General features: G+C 29.7%; 1 protein-coding gene across 1 annotated transcript in view; it reads right to left on the bottom strand.

Annotated features, from left to right (window-relative positions):
- Positions 1–1,233: 1,233 nt before the first annotated feature.
- LOC142336618 (uncharacterized) overlaps positions 1,234–21,070 on the bottom strand; it is a 67,282-nt gene continuing 47,445 nt past the window's right edge. Inside the window, exon 3 of the mRNA XM_075385527.1 lies at positions 1,234–1,602. Within this exon, the coding sequence (XP_075241642.1) occupies positions 1,234–1,602 (369 nt within the window). The remainder of the gene's footprint in view (positions 1,603–21,070) is intronic.

Genomic DNA, 21,070 nt, shown 5'->3' with positions numbered 1-21,070 from the left:
AAAATGGCAGCAAATCAATAAGGAATGAGCACGATTAAAGTCCGAACATTAATTTTTGTGAGAAAAAATCAACAAGATACTGAATAGAGTTTAACTTACTCATATGTGTTTTGAGTAATTAGTGTGAATATAGGAGTTCCTGAAAAAACTGTCCATGGAATTAAAAGTCTTATCTGGGTTGGAGCCGTGTTGTGTTGGTGTTCAGTGTGTGAAAATCAAGACAATAGGCATGCAGCAAAAACAATTTGTAACCGGTTGCATTAAACTTTTCCTACCCCCCCCCCCCCCACACACACACATACACACACACACACACAAGCACACACACACACACACACACACACACACATTCTTGGCTTAGCATACAACTTTTTTGGGAACAAATCGTCACGGAAACCAAGAAGTTCAACCTAAAGTGCAAACAAAACCGGTAATCATAGCGCTGCAGAAAATGCCCACAATAATAATGCGTCCAATGCAGAGTCTCATGAAGAGGCTCAGTGTTTTAACTAAAAATTGCAGAATTTGAGTACCGATGAGAATTATCACATGAAACCGGGTACACAACTATTTTCCCTGACAATCTTTATAAATTACAAGTGCTTGAAAATATCAAGCAAAACACCAGCATTCGATACATTGGTTGGAGCTCACAAACAGAACTCTGGTAAGCTTCTTGTCATTTTTGGCGTTTTCCAAAAAAACGTATTCCAAAAACGTCAGCCAAAATTGAAGAGCTAATAATTATTTTCTAGCCGAGGTTTTCACTGATAAATTTGTAAACAGCCAGACCAGTATTATTGGGCTGGTACTGTTTTTCCTCACAAGCTGACATCATTGAGAGGAAATATGAGGAATTATCACACACAAAGGTGCTGGATGGGCGTTCAGGACGACGTGCCTAGGACAGCGGAGAGTGCGATGCTCTCGAAAACATACCGGTATTCCGCAATACGAGCCGTGGTATTCTAAGTTCAACTGTTGCTCTCATCGTCTATACAAACTAAGTCATTAATCTTACAGTATTGCTGGACAGCCATCTCTCACTTCTAAGGCTCAGAGCAGGTTTATACTGTTAGGCTAACGCGGCCAAATTGCATAGGTCTGCGCGCGAGCGTACCAATAACGTTGAAGGAACACGTCAATGCCAAAACTTGACAGAAATTGAGACAAATCGAAAGCGAACTGAACAACATTTTTGTTCATGTGATCTCTCAAACAGGCGATAGTATCTTAGAAAGTCAGGAAGACAATCATTTCAGGGAACGATGACTTCAGTCTTCGTAGTAGACTCAGTGCCCATTTGGTTGCCTTGTTCACGCTGTGATGACTCAAGTCAGATGACTGTACAAAAGTCCGTTGCGAAGAGAAATCCAAGTAAGCCTCGCATTGGGAAATGACACCCTGCTTGATCATTTCCAGAGCGTTGTCGCGGTTCGAAGCCAAAATGGACAAACACTGGAATACCTCGTCAGCACTGAACATGTGAAGTACTTCAACTAGTCCAGGCATCAATTGGTTCATCATGTTGTTCATTGCAGTATCATCGATTGCCTTCATCAGCACTTTCATCAACAGAATTTCAATGTCCGGTTTCGATACCTAAACTATTTCAACTTGAAAATGCAAACTACTGTGTTTTAGTCTATTCAAAATTACAAAAAATCTGTAAGTACAACATGACGCATTCCCTTGTTGAACACTATACATGTCAGGAAAAATAAAAAATGATTGTTGGCGGAAAAAAATGGCAGCAAATCAATAAGGAATGAGCACGATTAAAGTCCGAACATTAATTTTTGTGAGAAAAAATCAACAAGATACTGAATAGAGTTTAACTTACTCATATGTGTTTTGAGTAATTAGTGTGAATATAGGAGTTCCTGAAAAAACTGTCCATGGAATTAAAAGTCTTATCTGGGTTGGAGCCGTGTTGTGTTGGTGTTCAGTGTGTGAAAATCAAGACAATAGGCATGCAGCAAAAACAATTTGTAACCGGTTGCATTAAACTTTTCCTACCCCCCCCCCCACACACACACATACACACACACACACACAAGCACACACACACACACACACACACACACACATTCTTGGCTTAGCATACAACTTTTTTGGGAACAAATCGTCACGGAAACCAAGAAGTTCAACCTAAAGTGCAAACAAAACCGGTAATCATAGCGCTGCAGAAAATGCCCACAATAATAATGCGTCCAATGCAGAGTCTCATGAAGAGGCTCAGTGTTTTAACTAAAAATTGCAGAATTTGAGTACCGATGAGAATTATCACATGAAACCGGGTACACAACTATTTTCCCTGACAATCTTTATAAATTACAAGTGCTTGAAAATATCAAGCAAAACACCAGCATTCGATACATTGGTTGGAGCTCACAAACAGAACTCTGGTAAGCTTCTTGTCATTTTTGGCGTTTTCCAAAAAATCGTATTCCAAAAACGTCAGCCAAAATTGAAGAGCTAATAATTATTTTCTAGCCGAGGTTTTCACTGATAAATTTGTAAACAGCCAGACCAGTATTATTGGGCTGGTACTGTTTTTCCTCACAAGCTGACATCATTGAGAGGAAATATGAGGAATTATCACACACAAAGGTGCTGGATGGGCGTTCAGGACGACGTGCCTAGGACAGCGGAGAGTGCGACGCTCTCGAAAACATACCGGTATTCCGCAATACGAGCCGTGGTATTCTAAGTTCAACTGTTGCTCTCATCGTCTATACAAACTAAGTCATTAATCTTACAGTGTTGCTGGACAGCCATCTGTCACTTCTAAGGCTCAGAGCAGGTTTATACTGTTAGGCTAACGCGGCCAAATTGCATAGGTCTGCGCGCGAGCGTACCAATAACGTTGAAGGAACACGTCAATGCCAAAACTTGACAGAAATTGAGACAAATCGAAAGCGAACTGAACAACATTTTTGTTCATGTGATCTCTCAAACAGGCGATAGTATCTTAGAAAGTCAGGAAGACAATCATTTCAGGGAACGATGAATTCAGTCTTCGTAGTAGACTCAGTGCCGATTTAATTGCCTTGTTCACGCCGTGAGGACTCAAGTCAGACGACAGTACAAAAGTCCGTTGCGAAACGAAATCCAAGTAAGTCTCGCATTGGGAGATGACACCCTGCTTGATCATTTCCAGTGCGTTGGCGCGGTTCGAAGCCAAAATGGACAAACACTGGAATACCTCGAAATTTTTCTCTAGGACGTGTACATTAAGAGGGAAAAAACTTAGTACAATTGACTTTTGATTGCTCATACATATGATTTGTGAGCAAAATTGATGTTTTTCAAAGTAGTTTTGTGCTAGTTTTAACTAATGGAGCAATTTTTTGTTTAGAAGTTTTTCTCTAGGACATGTACATTAAGAGGAAAAAAAGATGTACAAATGACATTTGATAACTCATATATACGTTATGTGAACAAATTTGCTGGTTTTGAGTCGTTTTGAGTTAAATTTCAATAAGGAAACAACTTTTCCTTGAGAAATTTTTCTCTAGGATTTGAACATTAAACAGAAAAACGATGTACAATTGACCGTTGATGAATCATATATATGCTATGTGAGCAAAACTGATGTTTCCTAAAGTCGTTTTGCGTTAGTTTTCAATAATGGAACAAATTTCCTTAAGAAATTTTTCTCTAGGATTTTATACATTATGTGGGGAAAAATTAATGTACAATTGACCTTTGATGACTTATATATATATATATATATATATATATATATATATATATTATATATATATATATATATATATATATATAATATAATATAATATATATATATATGTTATGTGAACAAAATTGATATTTTTTAAAGCAGTTTTGCCTTAGTTTTCACTAGGGGAACAAGTTTTACTTAAGAAATTTTCTCTAAGACTTGTACATTAAGGGGAAAAACGATCTACTATTGACATTTGATTGCTCATATATGTGTTATGTGAACGAAATTGATGTTTTTTAAAGTAGTTTTGTGTTTGTTATTGGAAATGGAACAAATTTTCCTTTAGAAGTTCTTCTCTAGGACTTGTACATTAGGAGGTAAAAAATGACCTTTGATTTACAAATGACCTTTGGTGACTCATATATAAGTTATGTAAACAAAATGGATGTTTTTTAAGTCTTTTTGTTTTAATTTTCAATGATGGAACAACTTTTCCTGAAGAAATTTTTCGCTAAGATTTCTACCTTAAGAGGAAAAAATTGATGTACAATTGAGCTTTGATGACTCATATATATGTTATGTGAGCAAATTTGATGTTTTTAAAGTAGTTTTGTGTTAGTTTTCATTAATGGAGCAACTTTTCCTTGAGAAATTTTTTTAAAGGACATGTACAATAAGAGCAAAAAAATGATGTACAAATGATCTTTGATGACTCATATATACGTTATGTCAACAAAGGTGATGTTTTTAAGTCATTTTGTGTAAGTTTCCATTAATGGAACAATTTTTCCTTCAGAAATTTTTCTCTAGGATTTGTACATTAAGAGGAAAGAAATTGATGTACAAATGACTTTTGATGACTCATATATATGTTATATGAGCAAATTTGATGTTTTTTAAAGTAGTTTTGTGTTAGTTTTTACTAGTGGAACAAATTTTACTTTAGAAACCTTTCTCCAGGACGTGTATAATAAGAGGAAAAAAGTAGGTACAATTGACATTTGATTGCTCATACATATGTTATGTGAGCAAAATCGATGTCTTTCAAAGTAGTTTTGTGCTAGTTTTCACCAATGGAGCCATTTCTCTTTTAGTAATTTTTTCTCTAGGACAGGTATATTAAGAGAGAAAAATGATGTACAAATGACATTTGATAACTCATATATACGTTATGAGATCAAATTTAATGTTTTTAAAGTCGTTTTGTGTTAGTTTTCAATAATTAAACAACTTTTCCTTGAGAAATTTTTCTCTAGGATTTGAACATTAAACGAACAAAAATGATGTACAATTGACCGTTGATGACTCATATATATGTTATATGAGCAAATTTGATGTTTTTAAAGTAGTTTTGTGTTAGTTTTCATTAATGGAGCAACTTTTCCTTGAGAAATTTTTATATAGGACATGTACAATAAGAGCAAAAAAATGATGTACAAATGACTTTTGATGACTCATATATATGTTATATAAACAAATTTGATGTTTTGTAAAGTAGTTTTGTGTTAGTTTTTACCAGTGGAACAAATTTTACTTAAGAAACCTTTCTCCAGGACGTGTATATTAAGAGGAAAAAAGTAGGTACAATTGACATTTGATTGCTCATACATATGTTATGTGAGCAAAATCGATGTCTTTCAAAGTAGTTTTGTGCTAGTTTTCACCAATGGAGCAATTTCTCTTTTAGTAATTTTTCTCTAGGACAGGTATATTAAGAGGGAAAAATGATGTACAAGTGACATTTGATAACTCATATATACGTTATGAGATCAAATTTAATGTTTTTAAAGTCGTTTTGTGTTAGTTTTCAATAATTAAACAACTTTTCCTTGAGAAATTTTTCTCTAGGATTTGAACATTAAACGAACAAAAATGATGTACAATTGACCGTTGATGACTCATATATATGTTATATGAGCAAATTTGATGTTTTTAAAGTAGTTTTGTGTTAGTTGTCACTAATGGCGCAAGTTTTCATTGACAAATTTTTTTATAGGACATGTACAATAAGAGGGAAAAAATGATGTACAAATGACCGTTGATGACTCATATATACGTTATGTCAACAAAATTGATGTTTTTATGTCGTTTTTTGTCTGTTTTTTTGAATGGAACAATTTTCTTTAAGAAATTTTTCTCCATGATTTGTACATTAAAAGGAAAAAATTGATGTACAATTGACCTTTGATGACTCATATATATAATTTGTGAACAAAATTGATGTTTTCTAAAGTAGTTTAGTGTTATTTTTAACTAAAGTAGCAACTTTTTGTTTAGAAGTTTTTCTATAGGATATGTACAATTAGAGGGAAAAAATGATGTACAAATGTGCCTCCATGACTCATATATACGTTATGTCAACAAAATTGATGATTTCAAGTCGTTTTCAGTTAGTTTTCAAAAATGAAGCAACTTTTCGTTTAGAAATTTTTCCCTAGGATTTGTTTATTAAGAGGAAACAATGATATACAAATGACTTTTGATGACTCAATTATTTGCTATATGACCAAATTTGATGTTTTTAAATCAGATTTGTGTTAGTTTTCACTAATGGAGCAACTTTTCATTGAGAAATTTTTCTCTAGGATATGTACAATAAGAGGGGAAAAATGATGTACAAATGACATTTGATAACTCATATATATACGTTATGAGATCAAATTTAATGCTTTTAAAGTCGTTTTGTGTTAGTTTTCAATAATTAAACAACTTTTCCTTGAGAAATTTTTCTCTAGGACTTGAACATTAAACAAAAAAAATGATGTACAATTGACCGTTGATGACTCATATATATGTTATGTGAGCAAAATTGATTTTTCTTAAAGTCGTTTTGTGTTAGTTTTCAATAATGGAACAAATTTCCTGAAGAAATTTTTCTCTAGGATATATACAATATGTGGGCAAAAATTGATGTACCATTGACCTTTGATGATTTATATATATATATATATATATATATATATATATATATATATATATGTATCTATATGTATATATATATATATATATATATATATATATATATATATATATTATGTGAACAGAATTGATAATTTTTAAGCAGTTTTGGCTCAGTTTTTACTAGTGGAACAAGTTTTACTTAAGAAATTTTTTCTAAGACTTGTACATTAAGGTGAAAAAATGATGTACAAATGACCTTTGATGACTCATATCTATGTTATGTGAACAAAATGGATGTTTTTTTAAGTCGCTTTGTGTTAGTTTTCAATGATAGAACAACTTTTTCTGAAGAAATTTTTCGCTAGGATTTGTACATTAAGAAGAAAAAAAGATGTACACTTGATCTTTGATGACTCATATATATGTTATGAGAGCAAAATTGATGTTTTTAAAGTAGTTTTGTGTCAGTTTTTGATAATGGAACAACTTATGAAGTTTTTTCTTGAGATTTGTACATTAAGTGGGAAAAAATGGTTTAGAATTCACTTTTGATGACGCATATATGCGTTATGTAATCAAATTTGATGTTTTTAAGTCGTTTTGTGTTAGTTTTCAATAATGGAACAAATTTTCTCTAAGAAGAGTTTCCCTAGGATTTGCACATTAAGTGAAGAGGGAAAAAACGATGTACAAATGACTTTTGATGACTCATATATACATTATGTGAACAAAATGGATGTTTTTTAAGTCGTTTGGTTTAGTTTCCGTTAATGGAACACCTTTGCCTTAACAAGTTTTTCTTTAGCACTTGTACATTGGGAGGGAAAGAATGATGAAAAAATGACGTTTGACGACTCCTATATATGTTATGTGAACAAAATGGATGTTTTTTTACGTCGTTTTGTGTTAGTTTCCTTTAATGGAACAACTTTTCCTTAAGAAGTTTATCTCTAGGATTTGTACATTAAGAGGAAAAAGTTGATGTACAATTGATCTTTGATGACTCATATATACGTTATGTGAGCAAAATTGATGTTTTTTAAAGTAATTTTGTGTTAGTTTTTGATAATGGAACAACTTTTCCTCAAGAAATTTTTCTCTAGGATTTGTACATTAAGAGTGAAAAAATGATGTAAAAATGACCTTTGATGACTCATATATATGTTATGTGAACAAAATGGATGTTTTTTTAAGTCACTTTGTGTTAGTTTTCAATGATAGAACAAAGTTTCCTGAGGAAATTTTTCGCTAGGATTTGTACATTAAGAGGAAAAAAAGATGTACTCTTGATCTTTGATGACTCATATATATGTTATCTGAGCAAAATTGATGTTTTTAGAGTAGTTTTGTGTTAGTTTTTGATAATGGAACAACTTTTACTTAAGAAGTTTTTCCCTGAAATTTGTATATTAAGTGGGAAAAATGATGTACAATTGACTTTTGATGACGCATATATGCGTTATGTAATCAAAATTGATGTTTTTAAGTCATTTTGTGTTAGTTTTCGACAATGGAACAAATTTTCCTTAAGAAGATTTTCCCTAGGATTTGTACAATAAGTGAAGAGGGATAAAACGATGTACAAATGACCTTTGATGACTCATATATACGTTATGTGAACAAAATGGATGTTTTTTAAAGTCGTTTTGTGTTAGTTTCCGTTAATGGAACAACTTTTCCTTAAGAAGTTTTTCTCTAGCACTTGTACATTGAGAGGGAAAGAATGATGAGCAAATGACGTTTGATGACTCATATATATGTTGTGTGAACAAAATGGATACTTTTTTAAATCGTTTTGTGTTAGTTTCCATTAATGGAACAACTTTGCCTTAAGAAGTTTTTCTCTAGCACTTGTACGTTGAGAGGGAAAGAATGATGAACAAATGACGTTTGATGACTCATATATATGTTATGTGAACAAAATGGATATTTTTTTCAGTCGTTTGGTGTTAGTTTCCGTTAATGGAACAACTTTGCCTTAAGAAGTTTTTCTCTAGCACTTGTACATTGAGAGGGAAAGAATGATGAACAAATGACGTTTGATGACTCATATATATGTTATGTGAACAAAATGGATATTTTTTTCAGTCGTTTGGTGTTAGTTTCCATTAATGGAACAACTTTTCCTTAAGAAGTTTATCTCTAGGATTTGTACATTAGGAGGAAAAAATTGATGTACAATTGACGTTTGATGACTCATATTTATGTTATGTGAGCAAAATTGATGTTTTTAAAGTAGTTTTGTGTTTGTTTTTGACAATGGAGCTGTTTTTCGTTTACAAACTTTCCCCTAGGGCTTGTACATTAAGGGGGAAAAATGATGTACAAATGACCTTTGATGACCCATATATACGTTATGTGAACACAATTGCCGTTTTTAAGTCTTTTTGTGTTAGTTTCCATTAATGGAACAATTTTTCTCTCAGAAATTTTTCTATAGGACAAGTACAATAAGAGCAAAAAAATGATGTACAAATGACTTTTGATGACTCATATATATGTTATATAAACAAAATTGATGTTCTGTAAAGTAGTTTTGTGTTATTTTTCACTAACGTAGCAACTTTTTGTTTAGAAGTTTTTCTATAGGATATGTACAATAAGAGGGAAAAAATGATGTAGAAATGAGCTTCCATGACTCATATATACGTTATGTCAACAAAATTGATGTTTCTAAGTCGTTTTCAGTTGGTTTTCATTAATGGAACAATTTTTCCTCAAGAAATTTTTCTCAAAGATTTGCACATTAAGAGGAAAAAATTGATGTACAAAAGACTTTTGATGACTCATATATATGTTACATGAGCAAATTTGATGTTTTTAAAGTAGTTTTGTTTTAGTTTTCACTAATGGAGCAAATTTTCCCTGAGAAATTGTTCTATAGGACATGTACAATAAGCGGGAAAAAATGATGTACAAATGACCTTTGATGACTCGTATATACGTTATGTCAACAAAATTGATGTTTTTAAGTCGTTTTTTGCTAGTTTTTTTTAATGGAACAACTTTTCCTTAAAAAATTTTCCTCTATGATTTGTACATTAAGATGAAAAAATTGATGTACAAATGACTTTTGATGACTCTTATATATGATATATGAGCAAATTTGATGTTTTTAAAGTAGTTTTGTGTTAGTTTTCACTAATGGAGCAACTTTTCATTGAGAAGTTTTTCTATAGGACATGTACAATAAGAGGGAAAAATTGATGTACAAATGACCTTTGATGACTCATATATACGTTATGTCAACAAAATTGATGTTTTTAAGTCGTTTTTTGTTAGTTTTTTTAATGGAACAATTTTCCTTAAGAAATTTTTCTCCAGGATTTGTACATTAAGAGGAAACAATGATGTACAATAAACCTTTGATGACTCATATATATATATATGTTATGTGAACAAAATTTATGTTTTGTAAAGTAGTTTTGTGTTATATTTCACTAACGTAGCAAATTTTTCTTTAGAAGTTTTTCTATAGGATTTGTACAATAAGAGGGAAAAATGATGTACAAATGAGCTTCCATGACTCATATATACGTTATGTCAACAAAATTGATGTTTCTAAGTCGTTTTCAGTTGGTTTCATTAATGGAACAATTTTTCCTCAAGAAATTTTTCTCAAGGATTTGCACATTAAGAGGAAAAAATTGATGTACAAAAGACTTTTGATGACTCATATATATGTTACATGAGCAAATTTGATGTTTTTAAAGTAGTTTTGTGTTAGTTTTCACTAATGGAGCAAATTTTCCCTGAGAAATTGTTCTATAGGACATGTACAATAAGCGGGAAAAAATGATGTACAAATGACCTTTGATGACTCGTATATACGTTATGTCAACAAAATTGATATTTTTAAGTCGTTTTTTGCTAGTTTCTTTAATGGAACAACTTTTCCTCAAATAATTTTTCTCTTTGATTTGTACATTAAGATGAAAAAATTGATGTACAAATGACTTTTGATGACTCTTATATATGATATATGAGCAAATTTGATGTTTTTAAAGTAGTTTTGTGTTAGTTTTCACTAATGGAGCAAATTTTCCCTGAGAAATTGTTCTATAGGACATGTACAATAAGCGGGAAAAATTGATGTACAAATGACCTTTGATGACTCATATATACGTTATGTCAACAAAATTGATGTTTTTAAGTCGTTTTTTGTTAGTTTTTTTAATGGAACAATTTTCCTTAAGAAATTTTTCTCCAGGATTTGTACATTAAGAGGAAACAATGATGTACAATAAACCTTTGATGACTCATATATATATGTTATGTGAACAAAATTTATGTTTTGTAAAGTAGTTTTGTGTTATATTTCACTAACGTAGCAAATTTTTCTTTAGAAGTTTTTCTATAGGATTTGTACAATAAGAGGGAAAAATGATGTACAAATGAGCTTCCATGACTCATATATACGTTATGTCCACAAAATTGATGATTTTAGGTCATTTTCTGTTAGTTTTCATAAATTGAGCAGTTTTTCGTTTAGAAATTTTTCCCTAGGATTTGTATATTAAGAGGAAACAATGATATACAAATGCCTTTTGATGACTCAACTATTTGCTATATGACCAAATTTGATGTTTTTAAAGTAGATTTGTGTTAGTTTTCACTAATGGAGCAACTTTTCCTTGAGAAATTTTTCTATAGGGCATGTACAATAAGAGGAAAAAAAATGATGTACAAATGACCTTTGATGACTCATATATACGTTATGTCATTAAAATTGATTTTTTAGGTCGTCTTCAGTTAATTTTCATTAATGGAACTATTTTTGCTTAAGAAATTTTTCTCTAGGATTTGTACATTAAGAGGATACAATGATGTACAAATGACTTTTGTTGACTTAATTATATGCTATATGACAAATTTGATGTTTTTAAAGTAGTTTTGTGTTAGTTTTCACTAACAGAGCAATTTTTCCTTGAAGTTCTTCTATATGATATGCAATATAAGAGGGAAAAAAAGATGTACAAATGTGCTTCCATGACTCATATATACGTTATGTCAACAAAATTGATGTTTCTAAGTCGTTTTCAGTTGGTTTTCATTAATGGAACAATTTTTGCATAAGAAATTTTTCTCAAGGATTTGCACATTAAAAGGAAAAAATTGATGTACAAAAGACTTTTGATGACTCATATATATGCTACATGAGCAAATTTGATGTTTTTAAAGTAGTTTTGTGTTAGTTTTCACTAATGGAGCAAATTTTCCCTGAGAAATTGTTCTATAGGACATGTACAATAAGCGGGAAAAAATGATGTACAAATGACCTTTGATGACTCGTATATACGTTATGTCAACAAAATTGATATTTTTAAGTCGTTTTTTGCTAGTTTCTTTAATGGAACAACTTTTCCTCAAATAATTTTTCTCTTTGATTTGTACATTAAGATGAAAAAATTGATGTACAAATGACTTTTGATGACTCTTATATATGATATATGAGCAAATTTGATGTTTTTAAAGTAGTTTTGTGTTAGTTTTCACTAATGGAGCAACTTTTAATTGAGAAGTTTTTCTATAGGACATGTACAATAAGAGGGAAAAATTGATGTACAAATGACCTTTGATGACTCATATATACATTATGTCAACAAAATTGATCTTTTTAAGTTGTTTTTTGTTAGTTTTGTAATGGAACAATTTTTCTTAAGAAATTTTTCTCCATGATTTGTACATTAAAAGGAAAAAAGTGATGTACAATTGACCTTTGATGACTCATATATACGTTTTGTGAACAAAATTGATGTTTTGTAAAATAGTTTTGTGTTATTTTTCACTAACGTAGCAACTTTTTGTTTAGAAGTTTTTCTATAGGATATGTACAATAAGAGGGAAAAATGATGTACAAATGTGCTTCCATGACTCATATATACGTTATGTCAACAAAATTGATGATTTTAAGTCGTTTTCAGTTAGTTTTCATTAATTGAACAACTTTTCCTTGAGAAATTTTTCTCTAGGAGTTGTACATTAAGAGGAAAAAATGATGTACAATTGGCCTTTGATGACTCATATATATGTTATGTGAACAAAATTGATGTTTTGTAAAGTAGTTTTGTGTTATATTTCACTAACGTAGCAAATTTTTCTTTAGAAGTTTTTCTATAGGATATGTACAATAAGAGGGGAAAAGGATGTACAAATGAGCTTCCATGACCCATATATACGTTATGTCAACAAAATTCATCATTGTAGGTCATTTTCTGTTAGTTTTCAATAATGGAGCAACTTTTCGTTTAGAAATTTTTCCCTAGGATTTGTATATTAAGAGGAAACAATGATGTACAAATGCCTTTTGATGACTCAACTATTTGCTATATGACCAAATTTGATGTTTTTTAAGTAGATTGGTGTTAGTTTTCACTAATGGAGCAACTTTTCCTTGAGAAATTTTTCTATAGGGCATTTACAATAAGAGGAAAAAAATGATGAACAAATGACCTTTGATGACTCATATATACGTTATGTCAACAAAAATGACTTTTTAAGTCGTTTTCAGTTAGTTTTTATTAATGGAAGAATTTTTCCTTAAGAAATTTTTCTCTAGGATTTGTACATTAAGAGGAAATAATGATGTACAAATGACTTTTGATGACTCAATTATATGTTATATGACAAATTTGATGTTTTTAAAGTAGTTTTGTGTTAGTTTTCACTAACAGGGCAACTTTTCCTTGAAGTTTTTCTATAGGATATGCAATATAAGAGGGAAAAAATGATGTACAAATGTGCTTCCATGACTCATATATACGTTATGTCAACAAAATTGATGTTTTTGAGTCGTTTTCAGTTAGTTTTCATTAATGGAACAATTTTTCCTTAAGAAGTTTTTCTCAAGGATTTGTACATTAAGAGGAAAAAATTGATGTACAAAAGACTTTTGATGACTCATATATATGTTATATGAGCAAATTGGATGTTTTTAAAGTAGTTTTGTGTTAGTTTTCACTAATGGAGCAACTTTTCCTTGAGAAATTTTTCTATAGGACATGTACAATAAGCGGGAAAAAATGATGTACAAATGACCTTGATGACTCGTATATACGTTATGTCAACAAAATTGATGTTTTTAAGTCGGTTTTTGTTAGTTTTTTTTAATGGAACAACTTTTCCCTAAGAAATTTCTCTCTATGATTTGTACATTAAGATGAAAAAATTGATGTACAAATGGTTTTGATGACTCATATATATGATATATGAGAAAATTTGATGTTTTTAAAGTAGTTTTGTTTTAGTTTTCACTAATGGAGCAACTTTTCATTGAGAAGTTTTTCTATAGGACATGTACAATAAGAGGGAAAAATTATGTACAAATGACCTTTGATGACTCATATATACGTTATGTCAACAAAATTGATGTTTTTAAGTCGTTTTTTTTAGTTTTTTTTAATGCAACAATTTTCCTTAAGAAAATTTTCTCCATGATTTGTACATTAAAAGGAAAAAATTGATGTACAATTGACCTTTGATGACTCAAATATATGTTATGTGAACAAAATTGATGTTTTGTAAAGTAGTTTTGTGTTATATTTCACTAACGTAGCAAATTTTTCTTTAGAAGTTTTTCTATAGGATATGTACAATAAGAGGGGAAAATGATGTACGAATGAGCTTCCATGACCCATATATACATTATGTCAAAAAAATTCATCATTGTAGGTCATTTTCTGTTAGTTTTCACTAATGGAGCAACTTTTCCTTGAGAAATTTTTCTATAGGACATGTACAATAAGCGGGAAAAAATGATGTACAAATGACCTTGATGACTCGTATATACGTTATGTCAACAAAATTGATGTTTTTAAGTCGGTTTTTGTTAGTTTTTTTTAATGGAACAACTTTTCCCTAAGAAATTTCTCTCTATGATTTGTACATTAAGATGAAAAAATTGATGTACAAATGGTTTTGATGACTCATATATATGATATATGAGAAAATTTGATGTTTTTAAAGTAGTTTTGTTTTAGTTTTCACTAATGGAGCAACTTTTCATTGAGAAGTTTTTCTATAGGACATGTACAATAAGAGGGAAAAATTATGTACAAATGACCTTTGATGACTCATATATACGTTATGTCAACAAAATTGATGTTTTTAAGTCGTTTTTTTTAGTTTTTTTTAATGCAACAATTTTCCTTAAGAAAATTTTCTCCATGATTTGTACATTAAAAGGAAAAAATTGATGTACAATTGACCTTTGATGACTCAAATATATGTTATGTGAACAAAATTGATGTTTTGTAAAGTAGTTTTGTGTTATATTTCACTAACGTAGCAAATTTTTCTTTAGAAGTTTTTCTATAGGATATGTACAATAAGAGGGGAAAATGATGTACGAATGAGCTTCCATGACCCATATATACATTATGTCAAAAAAATTCATCATTGTAGGTCATTTTCTGTTAGTTTTCAATAATGGAGCAACTTTTTGTTTAGAAATTTTTCCCTAGGATTTGTATATTAAGAGGAAACAATGATGTACAAATGCCTTTTGATGACTCAACTATTTGCTATATGACCAAATTTGATGTTTTTTAAGTAGATTGGTGTTAGTTTTCACTAATGGAGCAACTTTTCCTTGAGAAATTTTTCTATAGGGCATGTACAATAAGAGGGAAAAATTGATGTACAAATGACCTTTGATGACTCATATATACGTTATGTCAACAAAATTGATGTTTTTAAGTTGTTTTTTGTTAGTTTTTTAATGGAACAATTTTTCTTAAGAAATTCTTCTCCATGATTTGTACATTAAAAGGAAAAAAGTGATGTACAATTGACCTTTGATGACTCAAATATACGTTTTGTGAACAAAATTGATGTTTTGTAAAGTAGTTTTGTGTTATTTTTCACTAACGTAGCAACTTTTTGTTTAGAAGTTTTTCTATAGGATATGTACAATAGGAGGGAAAAATGATGTACAAATGTGCTTCCATGACTCATATATACGTTATGTCAACAAAATTGATGATTTTAAGTCGTTTTCAGTTAGTTTTCATTAATTGAACAACTTTTCCTTGAGAAATTTTTCTCTAGGAGTTGTACATTAAGAGGAAAAAATGATGTACAATTGGCCTTTGATGACTCATATATATGTTATGTGAACAAAATTGATGTTTTGTAAAGTAGTTTTGTGTTATAATTCACTAACGTAGCAAATTTTTCTTTAGAAGTTTTTCTATAGGATATGTACAATAAGAGGGGAAAATGATGTACAAATGAGCTTCCATGACCCATATATACGTTATGTCAACAAAATTCATCATTGTAGGTCATTTTCTGTTAGTTTTCAATAATGGAGCAACTTTTCGTTTAGAAATTTTTCCCTAGGATTTGTATATTAAGAGGAAACAACGATGTACAAATGCCTTTTGATGACTCAACTATTTGCTATATGACCAAATTTGATGTTTTTTAAGTAGATTGGTGTTAGTTTTCACTAATGGAGCAACTTTTCCTTGAGAAATTTTTCTATAGGGCATTTACAATAAGAGGAAAAAAATGATGAACAAATGACCTTTGATGACTCATATATACGTTATGTCAACAAAAATGACTTTTTGAGTCGTTTTCAGTTAGTTTTCATTAATGGAACAATTTTTCCTTAAGAAATTTTTCTCTAGGATTTGTACATTAAGAGGAAATAATGATGTACAAATGACTTTTGATGACTCAATTATATGCTATATGACAAATTTGATGTTTTTAAAGTAGTTTTGTGTTAGTTTTCACTAACAGGGCAACTTTTCCTTGAAGTTTTTCTATAGGATATGCAATATAAGAGGGAAAAAATGATGTACAAATGTGCTTCCATGACTCATATATACGTTATGTCAACAAAATTGATGTTTTTAAGTCGTTTTCAGTTAGTTTTCATTAATGGAACAATTTTTCCTTAAGAAGTTTTTCTCAAGGATTTGTACATTAAGAGGAAAAAATTGATGTACAAAAGACTTTTGACGACTCATATATATGTTATATGAGCAAATTGGATGTTTTTAAATTAATTTTGTGTTAGTTTTCACTAATGGAGCAACTTTTCCTTGAGAAATTTTTCTATAGGACATGTACAATAAGCGGGAAAAAATGATGTACAAATGACCTTGATGACTCTTATATACGTTATGTCAACAAAATTGATGTTTTAGGTCGTTTTTTTAGTTTTTTTTTTAATGAAACAATTTTCCTTAAGAAAATTTTCTCCATGATTTGTACATTAAAAGGAAAAAATTGATGTACAATTGACCTTTGATGACTCAAATACATGTTATGTGAACAAAATTGATGTTTTGTAAAGTAGTTTTGTGTTATATTTCACTAACGTAGCAAATTTTTCTTTAGAAGTTTTTCTATAGGATATGTACAATAAGAGGGGAAAATGATGTACGAATGAGTTTCCATGACCCATATATACATTATGTCAACAAAATTCATCATTGTAGGTCATTTTCTGTTAGTTTTCAATAATGGAGCAACTTTTCGTTTAGAAATTTTTCCCTAGGATTTGTATATTAAGAGGAAACAATGATGTACAAATGCCTTTTGTTGACTCAACTATTTGCTATATGACCAAATTTGATGTTTTTTAAGTAGATTGGTGTTAGTTTTCACTAATGGAGCAACTTTTCCTTGAGAAATTTTTCTATAGGGCATGTACAATAAGAGGAAAAAAAAAGATGAACAAATGACCTTTGATGACTCATATATACGTTATGTCAACAAAATTGATGTTTTTAAGTCGTTTTCAGTTAGTTTTCGTTAATGGAACAGTTTTCCCTTAAGAAGTTTTTCTCAAGGATTTGTACATTAAGAGTAAAAAATTGATGTACAAAAGACTTTTGATGACTCATATATATGTTATATGAGCAAATTGGATGTTTTTAAAGTAGTTTTGTGTTAGTTTTCACTAATGGAGCAACTTTTCCTTGAGAAATTTTTCTATAGGACATGTACAATAAGCGGGAAAAAATGATGTACAAATAACCTTTGATGACTCGTATATACGTTATGTCAACAAAATTGATGTTTTTAAGTCGTTTTTTGTTAGTTTTTTTTATTGAACAACTTTTCCCTAAGAAATTTTTCTCTATGATTTGTACATTAAGATGAAAAAATTGATGTGCAAATGACTTTTGATGACTCATATAAATGATATATGAGCAAATTTGATGTTTTTAAAGTAGTTTTGTTTTAGTTTTCACTAATGGAGCAACTTTTCATTGAGAAGTTTTTCTATAGGACATGTACAATAAGAGGGAAAAATGATGTACAAATGACCTTTGATGACTCATATATACGTTGTGTCAACAAAATTGATGTTTTAGGTCGTTTTTTTTAGTTTTTTTTTAATGAAACAATTTTCCTTAAGAAAATTTTCTCCATGATTTGTACATTAAGATGAAAAAATTGATGTACAAATGACTTTTGATGACTCATATATATGATATATGAGCAAATTTGATGTTTTTAAAGTAGTTTTGTGTTATTTTTCACTAACGTAGCAACTTTTTGATTAGAAGTTTTTCTATAGGATATGTAAAATAAGAGGGAAAAAATGATGTACAAATGTGCTTCCATGACTCATATATACGTTATGTCAACAAAATTGATGTTTTTAAGTCGTCTTCAGTTAGTTTTCATTAATGGAACAATTTTTCCTTAAGAAATTTTTCTCAAGGATTTGTACATTAAGAGGAAAAAATTGATGTACAAATGACTTTTGATGACTGATATTTATGTTATATGATTAAATTTGATGGTTTTAAAGTAGTTTTGTGTTAGTTTTCACTAACGGAGCAACTTTTTATTGCGAAGTTTTTCTATAGGACATGTACAATAGGAGGGAAAAATGATGTACAAATGACCTTTGATGACTCATATATACGTTATGTCAACAAAATTGATGTTTTTAAGTCGTTTTTTTTTTAGTTTTTTTTAATGCAACAATTTTCCTTAAGAAATTTTTCTCCATGATTTGTACATTAAAAGGAAAAAATTGATGTGCAATTGACCTTTGATGACTCATATATACGTTTTGTGAACAAAATTGATGTTCTGTAAAGTAGTTTTGTGTTATTTTTCACTAACGTAGCAACTTTTTGTTTAGAAGTTTTTCTATAGGATATGTACAATAAGAGGGAAAAAATGATGTACAAATGTGCTTCCATGACTCATATATACGTTATGTCAACAAAATTGATGTTTTTAAGTCGTTTTCAGTTAGTTTTCATTAATGGAACAATTTTTCCTTAAGAAATTTTTCTCTAGGATTTGTACATTAAGAGGAAATAATGATGTACAAATGACTTTTGATGACTCAATTATATGTTATATGACAAATTTGATGTTTTTAAAGTAGTTTTGTGTTAGTTTTCACTAACAGGGCAACTTTTCCTTGAAATTTTTCTATAGGATATGTAAAATAAGAGGGAAAAAATGATGTACAAATGTGCTTCCATGACTCATATATACGTTATGTCAACAAAATTGATGTTTTTAAGTCGTTTTCATTAGTTTTCATTAATGGAACAATTTTTCCTTAAGAAATTTTTCTCAAGGATTTGTACATTAAGAGGAAAAAATTGATGTACAAATGACTTTTGATGACTCATATTTATGTTATATGATTAAATTTGATGGTTTTAAAGTAGTTTTGTGTTAGTTTTCACTAACGGAGCAACTTTTTATTGAGAAGTTTTTCTATAGGACATGTACAATAGGAGGGAAAAATGATGTACAAATGTGCTTCCATGACTCATATATACGTTATGTCAACAAAATTGATGTTTTTAAGTCGTTTTCAGTTAGTTTTCATTAATGGAACAATTTTTCCTTAAGAAATTTTTCTCTATGATTTGTACATTAAGAGGAAAAAATTGATGTACAAATGACTTTTGATGACTCAATAATATGCTATATGACCAAATTTGATGTTTCTAAAGTAGTTTTGTGCTAGTTTTCACTAATGGAGCAACTTTTCCTTTAGAAATTTTTCTTCAGGGCATGTACAATGAGGGAAAAAATGATGTACAAATGACCTTTGATGACTCATATATACGTTATGTCAACAAAATTGATGTTTTTAAGTCGTTTTTTTTTAGTTTTTTTTTAATGCAACAATTTTCCTTAAGAAATTTTTCTCCATGATTTGTACATTAAAAGGAAAAAATTGATGTGCAATTGACCTTTGATGACTCATATATACGTTTTGTGAACAAAATTGATGTTCTGTAAAGTAGTTTTGTGTTATTTTTCACTAACGTAGCAACTTTTTGTTTAGAAGTTTTTCTATAGGATATGTACAATAAGAGGGAAAAAATGATGTACAAATGTGCTTCCATGACTCATATATACGTTATGTCAACAAAATTGATGTTTTTAAGTCGTTTTCAGTTAGTTTTCATTAATGGAACAATTTTTCCTTAAGAAATTTTTCTCTATGATTTGTACATTAAGAGGAAAAAATTGATGTACAAATGACTTTTGATGACTCATATATATGATATATGAGCAAATTTGATGTTTTAAAGTAGTTTTGTGTTAGTTTTCACTAATGAAGCAACTTTTTATTGAGAAGTTTTTCTATAGGACATGTACAATAGGAGGGAAAAATGATGTACAAATGACCTTTGATGACTCATATATACGTTATGTCAACAAAATTGATGTTTTTAAGTCGTTTTTTTAGTTTTTTTTTTAATGCAACAATTTTCCTTAAGAAATTTTTCTCCATGATTTGTACATTAAAAAGAAAAAATTGATGTGCAATTGCCCTTTGATGACTCATATATACGTTTTGTGAACAAAATTGATGTTCTGTAAAGTAGTTTTGTTTTATTTTTCACTAACGTAGCAACTTTTTGTTTAGAAGTTTTTCTATAGGATATGTACAATAAGAGGGAAAAAATGATGTACAAATGTGCTTCCATGACTCATATATACGTTATGTCAACAAAATTGATGTTTTTAAGTCGTTTTCAGTTAGTTTTCATTAATGGAACAATTTTTCCTTAAGAAATTTTTCTCAAGCATTTGTACATTAAGAGGAAAAAATTGATGTACAAAAGACTTTTGATGACTCATATATATGTTATATGATTAAATTTGATGGTTATAAAGTAGTTTTGTGTTAGTTTTCACTAATGGAGCAACTTTTCCTTGAGAAATTTTTCAATAGGACATGTACAATAAGCGGGAAAAAATAATGTACAAACGACCTTTGATGACTCGTATATACGTTATGTCAACAAAATTGATGTTTTCATGCCGTTTTTTGTTACTTGTTTTAATGGAACAACTTTTCCTTAAGAAATTTTTTCTCTATGATTTGTACATTAAGAGGAAAAAATTGATGTACAAAAGACTTTTGATGACTCATATATATATTATATGATTAAATTTGATGGTTATAAAGTAGTTTTGTGTTAGTTTTCACTAATGGAGCAACTTTTCCTTGAGAAATTTTTCTAT

This window comes from Convolutriloba macropyga, chromosome 3 (assembly GCF_964194025.1).
Source record: "Convolutriloba macropyga chromosome 3, txConMacr16.3, whole genome shotgun sequence".
NCBI lineage: Eukaryota > Metazoa > Xenacoelomorpha > Acoela > Convolutidae > Convolutriloba > Convolutriloba macropyga.
Note: the sequence above shows the minus strand (reverse complement) of the source record. Positions and strands in the feature narration are given on the sequence as shown.